This window comes from Astatotilapia calliptera, chromosome 10 (genome assembly GCF_900246225.1).
Source record: "Astatotilapia calliptera chromosome 10, fAstCal1.2, whole genome shotgun sequence".
NCBI lineage: Eukaryota > Metazoa > Chordata > Actinopteri > Cichliformes > Cichlidae > Astatotilapia > Astatotilapia calliptera.
The window spans coordinates 28,765,299-28,784,858 of NC_039311.1; the positions used below are offsets into that span (position 1 = coordinate 28,765,299).

At 42.4% G+C, this 19,560-nt stretch overlaps 1 protein-coding gene across 3 annotated transcripts in view; it reads left to right on the top strand.

Annotated features, from left to right (window-relative positions):
* klf8 (Kruppel like factor 8) overlaps nt 1–19,560 on the top strand; it is an 89,088-nt gene that overhangs the window by 1,675 nt on the left and 67,853 nt on the right. For 2 of the 3 annotated variants that reach the window (XM_026182704.1, XM_026182703.1), the window contains exon 2: nt 614–736. In XM_026182704.1, the coding sequence (XP_026038489.1) occupies nt 710–736 (27 nt within the window). In that variant the 5' untranslated portion in view covers nt 614–709. Of the gene's footprint in view, nt 1–28; nt 737–19,560 lie in introns of those variants that run through there. The other variant, XM_026182705.1, reaches the window with a different exon arrangement.

Genomic DNA, 19,560 nt, shown 5'->3' on the forward strand with positions numbered 1-19,560 from the left:
TTGCTGGGTGACGTCAGTAAGGTGACATGGGTGTTTCTCTTCATCATCATCCGTGGGCAATAAGCTGCTGCAGCACAGCATTGGTGCATGGGAGAGGAGGTAATGTGGAGAGCAGTGCTGGTAGATGCAATTAAAGCCCCCCACACCTCCACACCTCTCTCTTTGCATTTGTGCGCTGGTGCTTCTGCAGCAGCTCCTCTTGCACTGCCCGCCCGCCCGCCCGCTGCCGGTGTCGGGTCGCCGGCAGAGCGGCCCCGCTCCTCTGCAGGGCTGCGCAGCTCCTGACTGACAGAGAGATGAGGGGTGGGGACGCAGGGTGGGGTCACAAGCAGGGAGAGGCGGAGGAGGAAAAGGCAGAGAGAGAGAGCCCAGCCCTTGAATACACGGCAACAACACGCCGACAGAGAGAGAGAGGGAGAGACACAGAGAGACTGGCTGTTTTTTTTTTTGTTTTTTGGGGGGGTAAAAGCACAGGGAGCCTTCGACGCCGCGGATATGAACTGAAAAGAAACACTGGAAGAGGCAGGGATCGTGTTCCTATATCCCGAAATATTTGACTGTAAAGGTGGAAAACTAGCACCCCCAAAAAAGCCCTCCTCTCTCTCCCTGACAGTTCTGATTCAGATAGAGCTACACCCAAAGCCCCGACCGACCCCCTCCTGCTCCTGCTGCTCCACCCCTCCGCCGCTGCACCGCTCCGGCAACCGAGATGCACACGGAGACCCGTAACAAGAAAGTAAGTGCACGTTATTGGCTTTGCCCTGGTCAGTGGAGGAATTAAAGAAAAAGAAGAAGAAACATCTACCTGTGTGGGTGATCTGCCTGTACACAAGCAGAGTTGACATTGTCAACCCAACATGAGCCAAAAATATGACTGTCAGTGAGCGAATATAGCCTGTGCTTCTATAACAGTCACAAGTGTGTCCTTGCAGGCAGTTTATTTTGCAAATTAGTGGAAGAGTTTTGTAACAGCGACCTCATTGCATTGCAATAACATCATTCCGAGAGTCCTCTAATTCTAATGCAGAAAAAGGAAAACAAAATCCTCCTTGTGTGTGTGTTTGTGTGTGTCCTGTGTATCTGGCTTTCCCTCTGTGCGCCAGGTTAGTTCAGGTTCAATTTTGAATGCTCTGTGATCTCTGAAAGGCAGGAAGGAAACGGAAGGCAGCAAATGCAGCTTGCAGGACACCATCTTAGCTTTTAAAGGGCCAGCAGCCTCTTTTCAAACACAACTCTGGGAAAGCAGCCAGGTGCACTGCCTCCAGCTTAACTCTGCACCGGGCTCCTGCTGCCGAGATGTTACCCTCTGCGCTTCAGCGGCGTTCGTTTTGAGTGTCAGTCAGGATGGCGGTGCTGGTCGAAACTAAGTGAAACTTGGCGTGTGGAGTATATCATCACTGCAGCTTCAGATCTGTTTGTTTGTTTGTTTGTTTGTTTGATGGCTGGCTGGCTGGCTGGGTAGATAGGTGATGAAGCCCCAGCCACAGTTTGGTGCAGCGCTTTCAGGTTTCCTGATAAAGCAGTGAACTTTGATCTGTGGATCTGCATGACCGACCAATGGTGACATGCAGCGTACAGTGCAGCAGATGCCAGATCACACACTGGCATCAGTTCATCAATTCAATTTCAGCTTATGTGTAGTGAAACGCCTATGACATCACATCCCGTGTTAGCGTGGAGAGGGTGGGGGGTGGCAGGTGGAGGACTGTGTGAAATACAGCTGTTGTTTTTCAGTGCTGGACGATGTTGAATTTGCAATGACGGAAACCAGAAGAAGTCATCCAGGAGATGATTGGTTCATTGATTAAATGACAGTTATTATGAAGGCTCGCAACCATCTGGAACAGATTATTTACTATGTAATAGGAAGTTGTGAAGTAGACACTTTTTAGCTTATGTGCACACACAAAGGCATGAAGCCAGTTGTGTTGCCCCCCTTTTTTTGGCTTAGGCATGCACCTAAAGTGGACTGTATTTCACTTCGTTTCATAAAACACTGCAATCTAAAAAACAAACAAAACAAAAAACAAAAAACTAAATCCACTTTTGGGGTGAAGTCTGCAGGGTTAATATTCAATTTCTGTGCTTAAGCTTAACTACAGGGTGAAAGCAAAAGTGAAGAGAAGGGATACATATTTTAGCCTGAAAATCCTCCTTTACTTGGAAGTATTTGGCTATTCTCCAGACGTTGCCACCCATCAGATCTGCTTTAAATTGACTGTGAGATGCTACCTTTACATTGTGGTGTTTGCACAGTTAATCCATTCACTTTGCATATTTCTGCAGTTTTTGTAATAGGAGCTGGGGCGCACTCAGTTTACAGGTCCAACACCCAGCAGTGAGTAGTGTTCTCCTTTGTGTTTAATGGTAGCTGACAAACAGCTTCTTAGTGCATTTCCGATCATTTGTAGTATAATGTTAGGTCAGGTTAACTGGGGATTCTTGTGATGATTGCCCATAGGTGTGAATGGTTGTCTGTCTCTATGTGTTGAATTGAATAAATGGATGGAGGGAATATTTGAATATGTCAAAGTCCCCTATGGAAAATTGAAAAACAGAAGAAGTGCCAAATGGGATGTGAACCCCAGTCTTGGTGCTGATAGAACTCCATCCTCCAACCTCCTGATTCAGACTTTGATTTGTTGACAGTGGCAATATTGGCCGTCAAGAGATGTCAGTCTTAGACACCTACAAAGTTTCCACCAAAGCACATGCAAACGTTTCGTTATGTGATGGGTGAGAGCATAGTGGATTGTTTGATGTAGAATCCAATTTCTTCTGCTTATCCAAATCGAGGAGCGGTGCTGCCATGGGGCTAGAGGCAGGGTAAGGGCTGGGCAGGTCACACACAGAGAGGCAGACAACCATTCACACTCCATTCATCAAACATACACTTTGATTTGGATTGTGGGAGGAAGCCGGAGTAGCCGGACAGAACCCAAACAGGCATAGAGAGAACATACGGAGGTTCTGCAGCGTAAGAGACCCTGTACACATGTATGAGTTAGTTTAAAGCTATCTTTTTTTCTACAGTCCTTTAACAGCTATAGGAAATGGCCAATCTTACTTATGCACCTAGTGCTTCTCTGTGAGGCCCGCGATGCATCTAGCATTCATGATAATAGAGCAGGTACTGTATGTACTATGCAAATACCCTCCCCTACACAAAAAACTCTGCATCTCTCATATGCATACAATGCATGCATTTCCTCTTATTCTTAGAATGATCAGCAGACTCTAAAATGAGAATAACTGCTGTTTATGCCAAATGAAGGGTGAGTAAGGCAGCTAGGGGGAAGTGTAGTTATACAAACATTTCTCTGAGCGGTGGAGCTGATGTGGAAGTTGAAATGATCTCAGTGTTTCTAGCCGGTTGACTATACCCTTAAATGGGAAGGATGTTTGAGGCCTCTATCTAACTTTACAGGCTTGTTCTTGCCTGTTTTTAAAGTTCAGCATTTCTTTAGTGAACAGCAAGAACATTTGATTTTATAGCATCACCTCTTCCCGTCTTTTGCGTGATGGAGCTTCACTATAAATTCCTGCACGACCAGCTTTGTTTAAATAAAAAAAACAACAAAAATTGTATGAACGGTCAAAAGTGCTTTTGTCTCCAGGGGAAACAGCTTGACTGATTTGCTTTTACCTGAAAGTGGAGACCAATAGATCTGTCTGAAGCCTTGTGACTGAAAAAGACCAGTTTTTAAAAACAAAACTCAGACTCTGTGTAATCTCTGCATTTTTAACAGTTATTAGATCCTTTCAGCCTCCAAGAAACCGAGCGAGGTGTTGTCACGGCCGCTCCCTTGCCTGATTATAATTAGCCTCGAGTGAATCCATTAAACAGAGAATGACTTTTATGACTTGTGCCACGTTTCGATGACTCTTTTAAAAGCACATGTACAACAGCTTGGCTCTCACGCACTTTTTCTGCCAAATCCAGTAAATCTGCAGGACTTTTGCAGCCAGTGTGGAACTGGAACGGCAATGCTTTTAAAGGGTTTGTACTTTAATTACCGTTTTTCATTAGCATCTACCTGTATTTACAGATGCCACATGCTACAATGTTTAAAACCAAACATCAGAGCAGTAGAAGTCTCTCTGTTAGGGTACCCCACCTACCAAAAAAGGTATAGTTCTTCCTTTTTCTTCTTTTTTTTGTAAGTTGCAAGCAGCAGTGCAACTGGCAGGTGATCTTTTGAGGTCAAAGTCAGTTTGCTGAGAAGTTCACATACCTTCATGTACCCTGTTGCTGTGGTTTTCTCTGCACTGTACTTATGCGGTTGGAACTGTAGTGGAGAGGTCTTGTAGACCCGAGTCGATGCCTCGCCTCACCAAGCCTCGCCTTTTAGTCTCTTTGCAGTTTCAAGTTTTTCACAGTTGGTGCAAACTGTCACATTTTTTTTTCTGCTTGCTCCAAACAAACCCAGAAAATAAAATTCATGCCTTCCTCTGTGGCGGTGAAATCTCAAAGATGTACCTCTCTTTGGAACTGTAGCTAAAGGAGTTTAATGCAGTTGATTGTGAAATTAATCACAAAGCAGACGTTTGTTTACACTGTTAAAAGTTATCATTTCAGCTTATGTGGTGCTTCGTCACTGACTTGCACATTAGGAGTTAAAATGAAACTGGCTGATTATGGTGAAAGGATAAAATGTGACTCAGAAAATAAAATATGGCCTGAAGTATTGTTGTTCCAGTTTGATTTCTTTGGTGTGAATTGCCCAGTTTTGGAGATATCAGCTGTAGAGGTGATGCACAGATTCTTTCTCCAGAAGTCATGACCTGGTTATGCAAAGACATGAAAAAAATATCAGCAGACTTTATTGTGAGCGCTTTCATGTGGGAACTGTTTTATTTTCATCGAATTACCACCAGCAAGTGTGTCATCGCACAGAAAGTAGTGTGCATGTGTCCCCAATGAGGAACTTGTGCTTGTGACAGTGTGACAGGATGTAAACATTAGTGGCATCCCCCCAGCCCCATCATGAGCTGTAAACTTACCTAGTGCTGCACTTTCTTTTGAACTTTCCCTTTTAGGAGGACTGTAATAGATGAGCATTTTGTTGTTGTTGTTGTTGTTGTTGTTGTTGTTGTGTTGTCTCATCGGTTTTCTCAAGTTCTTTCATTTTCAAAGCCCCCCTTCGCCTTGCTTTCTGTTTTTACTTTTACCTCTGACCCAGTTAGCTGTGTTTGAAGCGTGGGAGAGGAAATCAATTTCCTCCCATCATGGTTAAAGTGATAGCATTGCTCAGAGTCTTCATCAGAGGCATAGCTGGGCATGCTCAATTGTGTTATACTATGTGTGTGTGCGTGTGTGCACATATGTGTCTGTTGGATCAGCTGGACTGTATGTGAGAGCAGGTTCAGCTGTACATTCCTGGGCAGGGCATCAGCAGCAAAGGGCCCTTGAATACAAAGTCTGCCTGTGTGTGTGTGTGTGTGTGTGTGTGTGTGTGTGTGTGTGTGTGTGTGTGTGTGTGCGCGCGCGCGCAACAGAGAGCAGATGCCACACTGTAGGCAATCATTAACAATGCTGAACAAAGTTTCAGCAAACTTCTCAGAACAGGGATGTTGTGTCACCCCCTCTGTGCCTGCACACGGACGATACTGTGCAAAAAGTTTGGCCGTCGAAATGAAGTCGAATCATTTTATTTTTCCTTAACATCCACATGTAAACAGGAAATGGGGCCTTTTGGGAATCACACTGAATATTTCTAAATAATTAATGTTATTTTCAGGGAGTAAACAATCCTGATATTGATATTTTGGCTGGTATTACACGCAGTACGATAGCCACACAATGAGAAAGTAAATAATTGGGTCATTGTTTATTAACTTTCCAGCTGTGTAATTCACAAACTGGTGAGCAGCTTTAGTGTCCCTGCCAGGAAAGTCGTTAACGCCGGCAGCTTTACTGGCTCCCGAGGGCCCATGAACAGCCTAACGTTGGACTCAATTAATGTAGCAGTATGAACCCCCCTATAGTGGTAATCGTGAGGCACAGACTGATATGAGATGTGATGATCTAGGCACATATCTGCATACACAGAGAGCAACGAGATCAAGAGAGACCAGTTGACGGATGCCGAACACATAATTCTTAAGAGCTTGAAAATGAAGGTAACGGGACTTTTCTAAATTGAGAGATAAAAGGTCTTCACAAACTTAAAGAAGTCCTGTCGTCTTTTTTTTATTTACAAGCTCCTACGTCTACCCTGACCTGGATGACTGAGATGATTATGTTCTTTCTCATGCTGTATTGGTCGGTCAGCTGGTATCTTCAGTATATTTATTTGGTTACTGTAGAGCACTGTTGAGTAATTCCTTTTTTTTTCTTTTTTTTTTTTGACTGTCCCGTTTGGCTCTTTTGCCATCAGAATTGTTGTCTAAAGGCAAAGAAAGATGCCCAACGGATTTACTTTACCAAACTGACCATCCCAGCCTTGCCGTAATGGTCCATTTGATTCACCTTTTATTGTTTATTTTATTTTCACTTACTGAATACGGGACAGACTTGACTGGGGGAAAGAAGGGGAGAAAGAAAGAGGGAAAGAGAAACAGCTGAGAAGAGGGACGGGGGAGAAGGGCAAAAGACAAAAACCAACAGAACGGGCAGAGAAAAAAAATGCATATATCAATCACCTGGATCACCTGCTGAGAAAGAAAAAAGAAAGCAAGCAGAAGAGAACAAGAGTAATAGAATAAACAACATCACAATGATATATGGGAATATGACAGTAAATACTAAATGTTAAACATTATTGTGCAGCACATAAGATCAACAGAACACAGTGTGCTTTGAGGTAGGAGCCAAAAAGGGTGTAGTTTGTGGGTGTGATCACCCGTGTGTACACCTGTGAGCATGGACGCGCTTGTTTTTTGTTTTTTTAAAAGGTTCCTTCATGTAATAATCTGCTAGAGGGTGTGGGGGGGCCACAGCCCCGTCCTCCAGGGCGTGAAGCAGGTGTGGAGGAGATCAAAACTCCAGACATCCAGAGGCCCCCAGAACACAAGAGACCAAGGAAGACCAACAGAGGGGCAGCTGCGCCACTGTCCCAGTAAGAGCTGAGGAGAGTCCCAGATGAGGGCTCACTCAGCAGCCGCGGAGCAGAAGCCAGGGGGAGTTGCAGTGACGCGCCCGTGAGCTCCGCCGGCAGCCAGCTGCGCCTGAGTGACCGAGCCCCAGGCCGAGAGGCCGGGGGCACCCCACCTCCGAAGTGGCCCGAGCGAGCCCCAGGCTCCAGGCCCCGATAAGCGGCCGCCCAGGAGTGAGCCGGTGTGTACCTGGACGCCCATCCCCGGACACAAAGAACCACCAACGCACCGATGTCTGAGGGGGTCCGCCACTGGCAGGGGAAGTGGTGGTAGGGGGAGATAGGCCTCCAAACCTTGGAGGGCCTGAGATGTCCCCAGAGAGGTGGCGCCTGACACCCAACCTGACATATAGACACAGACATACAGGCACACACAGATACAAACATCCATTCCCACCCTCATGCTCTCATATGCACTTACTCCACACTCAACCAACGTGGAGACATACATAAAGAGACGTTGTACACACGATCACACTCCCCAAGCGTACTCTACAAACCGGGTCTAGGTGCCCCCGCCCCTGGAGGGGGGAACTGCACCCAGACCCAGGTGGTGTTTCCCTTTTCCCTGCGGTGGGGGGAGGCAGACCGCCCCGACTCCACAGCAGCAGGAAGGCTCCACACTCCAGACCGCAGTCGGACGGCCAACTCCTCCTCCTAGTCCTAGCCCCCCTGCTCCAGCAGGTCGCAGAGAACGGGGGTGAGAGAAGACTCCGAACCTCCCTCCACCCGCTCATTGTAATGTTGATGCATGTGTGTTCTAAGGTGCATTTAAAACCCAGGAGGGCTTGGAGCTACCTGCCAGAGAGCAGCAGGTAAGCGCATGGTCCCTCCTGCTAGCCCTCAATGTCTACGTGTATTTAAAATTGAGAGGTGGGCAACGATGCCAGGGGTGGGGTGTACACCCTGATGGTACTTTGGACTCCGTGTATCGTGCCCACCCCCAAGATCCTATATGTATGTGTAATGAGAGTGTGAGTAATGTGAATGTCTAAGTTGTGGGATAAAATTGAGGCAGAGGCAGCCAGAAGGGGACAGAGGGGGGGGGGGGGGGGGTAGCCTCCTCTGCACCCTGGTGACATACCCCTACTCCAAGGCAACCCCTACTCCAGGGGCAGCCATCTGCTGTGAGAGGTTGAGGGTGAGGTGAGGGAGACGGGACATGATAGATCTCTGGGAATGTGAAGCCATTATGCTCGCCGTTTCACCTTGGCAAATGGTACTGTATGACAATAGTGACGTTACATCAATACACACCAGTGCAGCAGGTATACTGGTGTTCTAGGGGGATCACAAGCTTGTGAACTCTTAATGTGGGTCTTAATGCCTTAATGTGGTGACCTCTTGGAATAAGGCAGCCAAAGGTACCGACCGTAGGCTAATAAGACACATTAGTGAAATTTTGCAGTTGCAGCTTTATATGTTAGTAAGAAAATCAGATCTATAGGCTTAGCAGTGGGCCAGCTTAGACCAGTAATACTCTGACAGAAGCCCTGAACTTGCTGTGACATTCTTTTTTTTACTCTTTTCTATCTTTTTTCATGGTTTGATGCTACTTTGCTGCATGTGGTGTAGACAGTGCTAGGAGGACACCAAACAATGTAGGCAGAGCTTTTAAACCATCTGAAGCATCTTTTAGTTTTTTTTTTTGTCACATAACGGATACACTGATACAAGTCTAGCTGTGCTAAACCAGTATTAGCTGGGTCCATAGAAAACACCTCAAACCCATCAATTTTTGGTGTGACAGGTTTTTTTTGTTTTTTCTTCAGAGTGTTTGTCCAGTAGGATCAAACAGTTCTGGGAACTGCCTGAGGGTAACTACCCACTGGGGTGGTCCTCTGAGAACTGCATACCTTTAAGGCCTTTTTTTGTCTGCATTGGCACAAACAGTAGGAATGCTTCCGGAGGCGAACCACAGCTCATGGTGCTGCTAATGAGAAGTCTCCAAAAGCCCGCCTAATGAATCCCTTGTTTTTGCATTACCACCATATGCCTGTAAGTACCCAAGAACGCACCCAGAAACGGCACCAAATGAGATCTGCTTTGGTTGCAGGGTGTTTTTCTTTTACTTGTCCTCTTACAGCGTCGCCCTTTTCTTTATACGGTGCTTTGCTCTGTGTGGATGCCCCGGGTAGTTGAGAGGAAATGGCAGCATTAAATTAAAGAAAAGCTTCTAATATATCAAAATTGCATTTTAAATTTGTTTCATATTTACTCAAATTAGTCTGGACTTTACTGTTCATCCATTTTTCTTTGTATTGTTTCATCTTTTTGAGCTATTTGTGGACTTGTAGAAGCTAGTCTCTCCTCTTGGCAGTCATCCCACGATGCCTCCAGGCATTTATTTGGGCAGTTATTTTGAAGTATTATGTAAACTAACTTTGATTTCGGTCATCATTGGAAGATGAAAACTGCATATTTGGAATCACCATCAAATGTGATGCTTAAAAAAAGCACTTTGGTGTCTCTTCTCTGAAAAACTTTTCTGCTCCTGCAGAGTTGGACATCTGCATCTAGATTTAAACTCGGTGTTCATTGCATGCCAGGTCTGCTTATTATGCTGCTGACACAACAAATATCAAACCTGGATTTTTTTTTTCCCTTTCTAATATGGTGGTTGGCAGTGTTGCGCCAATCTAGACCAATCAGTGTCCACTTGTGCCACTCAGAGGTAGGTTCTCTCCAGCACAAGAGGATCCTTTGAGGCAAGAACTTAAAAAAGATGCCACAAATGGGGCTTTTAGGACTTTTGATGTAACCACTTTAAGCTTTGTGGACACATATAAGGGGGTACTTCCCTGGAACCAAAAGCACCTATGGATAACTTGCCTTAGTTCTTCTTTGGTTAAGGTTGTGTCTTGTTGTCTTTTGCTTCTTCATGAGATCTAGACCAACTTGTGCTGAAATCCAGCAGAATAAATTTGTACTGACAGAGCCCTGATGGTATAACCTGAAAATCTAAAGTCTTTGCCTAAAATATTTGTTGCTTAGCACTGAGTATGAGACACATTTCTACTGAGTTGTCAGGGTGACAAAGATGATTGGAGGGACCAGAATCAGCCGGTTGCTGCCAGCTTGTCACCTCACCCTTCAAATGCTCTCAAACAGCAGTTTGCCAAGATTTCTGGTCACGCTGACTTTTCAGGTTATCTGTGTTTCAGAAATGAGGATTGAAATGCTGCTGTTTTGTATCTAAATTGTGTCGATGAAAGTTGATATGTTTTTTTAGTTAGTTTGTTTTGTTTTACTTTTTTGAAATTATCAGCCGTGCTTGTGGTTTTGCAGGTTTTGGCTCATTGTGTATGTGGTAGTTTGCTCCATCAGTACGGAAAAACGAATAACCTGCGTGTAGTTTTTGCCCCTTGATTAGTGTTGTTGTTGAACAGGAATGCATTAAACACAGGCTTATTGTTTTTTGGATACTTGAGACTTCTAAACAAAAACTTTATAAATGCAAGACGTTGCATCATTCTTTGCAACACAGTCATCTTCTTTAGCAGGATTCACAAAAGTTTGCATTTGCTGTTCAACCAAATGATAAAAACCATTACGCCTCGATAAAAACACGGCTTTTGCAAATTAAGAGTGCCAATTGCTCTGGGTGGCGATTCCCTTTAACCTCCGAAGACCCGAACTCTTCCACAGCATACATTTTTAATTTCTCTTTGATATTTGGGCATATTGGGGCCCGATGAATGTAAAAACAAAGAATTACCAGATTTTTTTTTACCTTATTTTTGTTTTTAAGAAAAATAAGAGCCACATATGAGGATATTCGTTTAAAATTTTGATAGAACAGTAGCAGTATAATGTCCTCGTAAGTGGATATCAGGCCCATGTAGAGCAAAATTGAGTATTTTGGTCTAAATAACCCAAAACGTGATGTCCACATATGTGGACGCCAGGTCCTAGGAGGTTAAATTGGACCACATTTAAGAATATGTAGAGGAATTTCTCTAGAATAATCTTAACTTAAAGACCTCAAAATACCGCATCACCCCAATAGAGCACTTCGCTCTCACACTTCTTACTTGTGGTTCCTAGAATATTTGAAAGTAGAATGGGAGGCAGAGTCTTCAGCTTTCAGACCAGTCTTCTGTGGAACCAGTTCCCAGTTTGGATTGGGGAGGCAGACATCCTGTTTTTGTCTTCTGGTTCTGCTGAATGCTTATTCCTGTTAAAAGGGAGTTTTTCCTTCCCATTGTCGCCAAGTGTTTGCTCATTGGGGTTCTCTCATTGTTGGGTTTTTTTTCTCTGTTTTTGTATGATCGTTACAATATAAAGTGCCTTGAGGTGAGTGTTGTGATTTGGCGCTATAGAAATAGAATTTAATTTAATTGAGCTTTAGTCTCTGCTGAGCTTCTTCTGCACCTCTTTTCAAGCTTTTTATGTATTTTACTTTTTCTCAATGAGCCAGTTCCCTGATTGCAATGATTAGTTCTAAATGGATTGCAACTGAAGGTTTTCTTTTGATTAGCAGCAGCATGAAGTTTGACAATGTTTCACGGATTTCAAAACATCAACGTGTCTGCAAAACGGGCTTGGTTTGTTTCTTTATCAAAGAGAAAAAATGTTCGCGTTATTGTCAGTACTTTTGTTCATTCCACCCGCTCATATACGTCATAATCCACCTCGCTTCACATGAATTGGCATGCCATGTCATGGAAAAGTTTTTGCAGGTTTTTTCCAAAGGTGTGTGACTTGGGTGACTTTGCAGAATTGTGGGTTAAAAACAAAATGTCAGCGGTTAGAAATACTTGAGCAGTGATGTGTACACTGCAGTGATTCAATCAGCCATTATCGGGCCATAGAGTCATTTTTGCTCCATCAAACCATCAGTTTTAATGTTTGGAGAGCTATTGGAAGAGGAGTTGTTGCTTGAGTCTCTGCCACCTGTGGTTTGCAATGAGGTGTTCATTGCACCATTGTTTCCATTAACAGAAAACGTTTTTTTGGCAGCAGTAAATGTGACCCAGGTGTACTTTTTAAGGCAGTCTTGAAAAACCCTAGCTGAAGTCGAGGTGGTTGAGATAATAGTTTAAGGCAAAGTCGGTTCACTAAAAATACACCTGACCAGAGGAACTTGGCATGCGTTGGGTGTCATAAATCAATTCTTTGTAATGATGTAGAAGTATCCAGGGGTGCATTTGAAATTTAAAGGCACCTGTGACCTGGAGATTAGGAGTCTCATGCTTCACTGGCTGAGCTAAGGGCGCTCTAATAAGCATCCTGTAAGTGTTTTCCAGGTGGCGGCTAGGTATCTGAGCTCACCGGATCACTGCGCTTTTCCATTTTCCATTTTATGCGAAGCTCTCAGAGTAATTTACAGCGTGCTGCAGTACAATAAGCTTCAGTTCCTCAATCTCCTACACTGAAAGCAACCGACAGAGACAAGCATAAAGGATGGGTGACACTCTGCTGGCAGGAAGTTTCTTCTCTTCACCTTTGTGAACCGATGTCAACGTTTCCTTTTCTTTTCTTTTTTCAGAAATCTGTCTAAACTGCTGTCATGTAAGATTTTACAATAAATAAAGAACAGAATACATTTATTTGGAAGTCATTTAAAATTTAGAAGTTTTTTCAAACTTTTTGGCTTTTAGCATCTGGTACCAGCCCGTGTGTCGTTTGGTACCAGGCCGCGAGAGTTGAGGCTCGGGTGTGAAATGTATGGTTTTCATTGTTTTTATCATTAACTTCCCTGGGTCTTTTCCCATGTTGTAGTTGTGTATCTTATTTTGAAAGAAATATTTACACGTTACAATAGCGACCAGAGAGCATTAAGGGGCAGAGAGGAGGATGTTACTCTTAGTGTTGTTGGCGCATTTCAGGAGGACGCTGCTGATTAAGTTACACAATTACACAGTGAATCCGCGTTTATTATTATATTTACAAAATATCACAGTTTTTGTCTTGGTCGTATCATTTTATTTTGTTGTATTTATCTGTGACACCTTAAAGGCCGGTCCGTGAAAATATTGTCTGACATTAAACTGGTCCGTGGTGCAAAAAAGGTTGGGGACCGCTGCATTAGGATATGCAGCATTCCTCACTCTGAGGAAAAGACTGGCAGTCCTTCTTTTAAACATTGTCTTAAGCTTGTGACATATAAATACCTCCAAAAATGTAAATATGCTTAAGTGGTAATAATTAGTAAAATAATAAATGACTGTGGGACCATGATTAATAAAATTTTAAACATGTACTTGGGCTGCACAGTGGATTCAAATCAACCAGCTCTCCGGTGACCATTCTGGGCACTTCTTCTCACGATCCAAGGACATGATTGTTAGGTTAACTGGGAATTCTACATTGGTCATAGGTGCAAATGGTTGTGATGACAACCATTTCGTGGGCCGATAATAATCAGAATGAACAAAAAAGTACAAGTGTTAAACTCATCTTAGGTGCAATTCAGCCTTGCCATCGACTGAAAACCTTTGCTCCATAATGAAATGAAAAATAGAACAAAGGAGCCCTTGACTTGTTTAGAAGCAGAAAGAAGGGGAAAGATTTTGTGTTCAGACCTACAGCAATTCCACAAACCCTTACAAAGTGCTCTTAAAAGAGGTGATGCAACACAGTGGTCAACATACCCGCGTCCTTACAGTAAAATGTCATATTGTCAGCCTTTGATATGTTGTTTTAGTGCTGTTTTCAATTAAATATAGAGTTTAAATCATTTGTTGACACAGTATCCCAACTTGTTCTGAAATAAAGGTTCGTATGTGTGCTTACGAGTGACATAATTAACCAACTCTAACTCTCTAAGCTAAGTTAAAGCTGGTTAGCTGCCTAGCTGGCTGTTCATGTGGGAGAGAAAGGAGAGATAAATGAGAATGAGGTATGAAGACATGATGTGAGGAATGGAGTGGGTGCATTAGAGCCATCAAAAGGGTCACTGCTGGCAGGTGGTAGTGTGGTCCGGTCATTCAGCCACTGAATCATTGAGAATTAATAAGAAGCCGGTAGTCAAGAGAGCAGAAGTGAGGCAAATGTCAGACCTGTGCTTCTCTTCGGTGTGAGGTAAGAAGATGTATATTTTCCACATTTTTTCAGCCATTTATTACGCTCAGTGAAATAAAAACCTAAAAGAATATATAAATACCGGCCATAAATGTCTGAACAGAACACATTTCGGCTAAATACTGTACCCTTATGGTAGTATGTGCTCAGATAGATGGAGAATTGGAGGAAAAGAGTAGAGGTTGGGACACAGTTTCTGAGAAAAGAAGACAAGATGTTGTGTGGCAGAACATGAAACAATGAATAGACTCCCACGTATGATCAGTTAGGCTAGGGACAGGTATGTAATGTAATTATTTAATTAGGCTGGTTTTATTCCCACGTTTACATATGTTGCAACCTTCAATTTGAGCTTTCTGTTGGAGCAGACTGGGTCCACAGTTTTATGCTCAGGCCCTTCACTCTACTGAAAGAAAAACCTTTCAGTAAAAACCATTTTTTACCCTTTTATTCTATGACTCTGTTAGCGTAGCGTTGCATGAGTTACAGTTCAAAATCATCCTGACCTTTCGTGCATATGCTGTTTTAGAATTCCAGCTTTCTTCTGATTGGTTGCCTGTCATAAACGGAAGGTTTTGAACATGAGGTGGGTGGAGCTTCTGAGCATAAGATGACCATATTGTGAATAGCTGCTGGCTTTTTACAGATCCAGAAGTAGCCTTTGGTTCATGGGAATTACTTGAGCAATGACCTCATCATATGAAATTTTGGTCATGTTTGATACGAGTATCCTCTGTGGCACTATATAATAGGAAAGAAAGCTTAGGGTCCCTTCAGTGTTACATCAAAAATGGTGTTTTACAGATAACTTATGTGAATACTTTGAGGAAGACCCTTTTCTTTTTCGGGACAACCTTCCCTTCTGCGTGTTCTTGTGGTTGAGTGGGAGGAAGTCCCACTTCCCAAGGTTTGGGAAAACCCTTCCCAGAAGAGTGGATGGTGTTTTTGGCGCATATGCGTGCCCATGGCTGCATTTGTTCCTGTGGTCCTGACACTCATTCGTCCACACTGGGTTTTCATTATTGACATGCATTCCAGCAGCATCTAGAGGTGGATTTTCCTGCCCTGGATTCAGCTGAGTGGTGCAGTGGGAAGTCAAGTTGTTAGTGGTGTCATGGTCTCTCTTTTTTTTTCTCTCTCTCTCTGTTTGCTGGGCGGCCTTGTTCAGGCTGCCCTGCTCCAGGGCTTTAGGGCTATTTTTAGAGACACAGTGCTGTTTGTATGGCGAAGGCAGTGAAGAGCAGAGAAAGCTGATTCTCCTGTCATGTTACCAAAATTCAAGCCTGATATGAAGCAGCGTTCATACTGGGTAGAGCCATCCTACTTACTTTATGACCTTGAAATGATTCAACCCTGCGCTAAATGCTTCGCTATCACACGTAGCTCATCGTATGATTACATTCTCAGATGTAGGCTGGAATCCGTCAGCAGAGTCGGGTATATGAATGGAAGCCTCCAGCGGACGTGCGTGCCTCTTCTTAAAGTCGAGATGAGTACTCAAATCTGGAGTGTTACTCTGGTTCATTGTTTGTCAGATCTGTAACAATCGGCTATGACTAAACTGGGATCCAGTTCAAGTCGTGATGGACTATTTGAGCTTGTTACAAGATGCACAGACTGCTGCAGTACATGAATAAGAGGCAGACTGTGGCTCTGTCTATTACAGGCCTCCTCCTCCTCCATATTTTCACTACTACAGTCTACACATTTACACCATCTGGAGGTGACACTGAAATGAATAGAATTTCTGGCAGCTCTCTTGCTCTCACTCACTGACTAACAAGTGTAATGGATGAGAATGAAATTCAGTGTTTTAGCCATTAGGGTCTCAATTGCATTTCGCTCTGGATTTGAACAATGGCAGCCTATTTCTTAATCTCACTGTAGTCATCAGGATTATCCATATCAATTTTAATCATTAGTCATTTCTTCCATTCAATATTCGTGGATTAAATTATTAGATAAATGCCAGAAATGCTTCTGAAAAAAAAATCACTATTTAATTTGTTGGGATTCAAAATGAAGTCTTGAAATGTGAATTCTGCCAGACTGATGGTGCAAATTAAGAAAACAAAAAAGCGCAAAGGAGAGGCCGAGAAGAACTCGTGTTTTTTCCTCTAATAAACTAATTAAGTGATAATTTCAGACACCAGATTTATTCTAAGACTTGGAAAAACACATACCCCCTCTTCCCACCAGTGTTTGGAAAAAATGATGTCAATATTTGAGGGGATACTGTCAGAAATTTACCAATGATGGGAGGATACAGCCTACTGATTCTGTTCACCATGATGCTCTTTAGTCTTCTGCTGGTAGCGCTACATAATAATTAGACCTCATAAGCAGGAACTAGTGTCGATGATGTTGTTTGACATTACTCTGTCACCTAAACTTATAGAAAAATGTCAAATAATTAATGATTAACGATTTTGTTATTGTTTGTGTTCATGGAAATCTATTGTGTCTCTAACATGTATGCTTCAGTCTCAGCTGACTGCAGGTTTCCCCAGCCTTATAAATAGTACATTGCACAATGACTAAACTAGCACCACTGAATGAACAATGGGCTGGGAGGTCAGTTCCTTGATCATTAATATGCAAATTCTCACGTTTCTCCCACTGAAAATGGGAATCAACCTTTTGGGATTTACTTACCTGGATGAGTGAGCATGCATCGAGACACCCCAAAATGTGTCACTTTTTCCAACTTTCAGAAGCGGAAAATACAAATTTTGAATTCATGGCCACAAATCACTACGTATGAGATGGGAGAGATGAACAGTTGTGTTCAGGGACGTGAAACTAATGTTGGAAAAGAAATGTTTAGCAGCATGTAAAAAAAACAAAACAAAAAAAAAACAAGAAACCCCTGTAAATTTTGTTTTCCATGAAAGATAAAACCTCCCCCCCAAAAAAAACAACTTCCTGTGGAGTTTATCACCAAATTAATCAAAATAAATGGCCGGCCAGGCTGGGCAAAAATATTATTACAAACATAATTGGCAGCTGTTTGTGGATAACGCACACCTGGTCTTCTGTTTGGTTTCATCTTTACCTGGAGTGTCTGTCGCAAACATCGGAGTAAAAGTGGGCAGTAGATGGAAATATTGTAAAGTGTCTGTAAATAAGCTGTGGGTACCGTTAGTGGTAAAAAAAAGTACTTGCAAGCTTATTTACACACACACAGACACAGACGCACTCGAACGAGCTGGGTTCCTTGGAACAGCTTGGCCGGCCCAGTAGCCATCTGTGTTGACTATACATTGAAATGACAGTTTAACTCAGTCTGCCTAAATGTGCTAATCTGTCATGCTTGTACATCTTATGATTCTGGCAACGTCTTAGCTTTCCGCTTACCCTTCTGTTCACTCTAAACAAACTGCAAACCTGGGACACAGCATTTCCTGGAGTAGTCACTGGACGTAGCGAACAAAAGCAACTGTTTTTCAATTTTTGTGTTTTTAATGCAGAATTGAAGGTTTGACTGCATGCAACAAAGAAAATAAAAACAATTGTAAAACACTTAAACAATTAATTTTCTTAAAGCTGCCAAACATAATGTGTGTAGATATACAAATGTATGTAAACTGTGAAAAGTAAAAGTAAAGTTTATACATGAGTGTTAGGATGTTTGAATTAAAAAAACAAAAACAAAAAACTGAAACTTAAACAGCTTCGTGGTAAGTATGTCTGTTTGATTAGAAGCTTTTATTTTGAAAAAAGCCACTAAAAACTACTGGGTTATATTGATTATAGGGTATTGTTCAGATGTTATGTACACATACACAGTGGGTACTTTTGATGTACCTGTCGCTAGAGCAGGGCGATATGGCCAAAAATATTTATCACGATATATATTTGAAAATTTGCGATAACGATATAACTGACGATATAATTGATGCGAGACAAAATACAACTCCACAACATTACTAGCGCAAAAAGACAACCTTCCATTTATTTTCACTTAAACAAGAAGCTGGTTTTTATGTACATTAAAACTTTATAAAAATGTAACAGTGCAAATGCAAATTCCTTGCTGAAAGTTTAACCCAAAGGCATTTCCAGTAGAAATGGGCTGACATATCCTGAGCATAACCATGTATAATATCCACTGAAGTTAAAAAGAGGTGCTTTGCAACATTAAACTGCAGTGTGCAGTACGCATTTTTCAGACCATAAGGTGCACGGGATTATAAGGCACATTAAGCGAAACAAAGCAGTCAGATAAATCAAACTTTATTAAACTCATTCTTCTTGCTTCCTCCACTTCTGTACCATTGATTCATTAATGTTGAATTCTCTGGCAGCTGCTCTATTCCCATGTTGTTGCAGTATATTAATGACTAACCTCGTATTGTGGATGGATTATCTCAGTTGTTCTCCTGACTGAAGTTTGGTCCGTTTACAGCATCCTGCCATGCGATTGCATTTGTCTCTAACCATGAAGAACCTTCACGTTAACTTTTATAAGTGGACAAGTGTTAGTGTTCGTCCTCCAGCTTCACTGTTTATGTTATGCTAACATAGCTTTGTCTCTAGCGATCACGTAGCACATCATTATATACCAGCTAGCCCAACTTCAGTAACCCTACAAACGTCACTGCTGTTTAGTTTCCTGTCTTCATTTATGTTGGAAGTGATAGCAGAGCTGTACGTTTGAATTTTTTCAGAAATCTCTCAGTCAGAACATGCAATATCATGCTTAGGTAACTAGCGAAACTAGCGAGCTAACTTCTGCTAGCTTCCTGCTAACTTCTAACTCCGTTAAATGTAATACATTTTGTTTTCATGGATGCCTGGAAGTTAAACTTCATAGTTACACCTGGTAAAGCAGCAATGCTGATCGTTTTATTAAAGATGAAAGAATTTAGACAGTTTTCAACTCTCAGTGATGCTGCAGTGTTGTTTGACCTGAAGTCAAATATACAGAGTTTAGGACCCAGATTACTCCCAGATTTAAGAGCATCTTAGTCCGACAAATACGAGAATAACAACGGCCGCTTGCATGTTCTGCAAAAAAATGTGCTTTGTTGTGTATCTGACGGACAAACACCAAACCAGTTCCACATCACAGAAGTTGCACCATTTTTACAAACCAATTCTGGTTCCTCAACAATCGGCCATGTGCGTATGAAAACAAAGGCACTGCGCATGCGCGTTTTACTCCCATTCTATCGCGATATTTCATTTTCCTATCGTTGCCTAACATTATACCGGTATTACCGTGAACGGTATAATATGGCCCAGCCCTACCTGTCGCCCATTCAGGTTTTCAGAGAGTTTTGAAATAAAAATCCAATTTAATGCAATAAATTGATTCTGTGCAAGTACTGAAGTAATTAATGGTTTGAATTTGAAATTGTGATGTTAATATAACACAAGTTGAAAAAAGTCTATTTAAAAGTGTTTATTGTTATAATGCTTAATTACTTGCAAT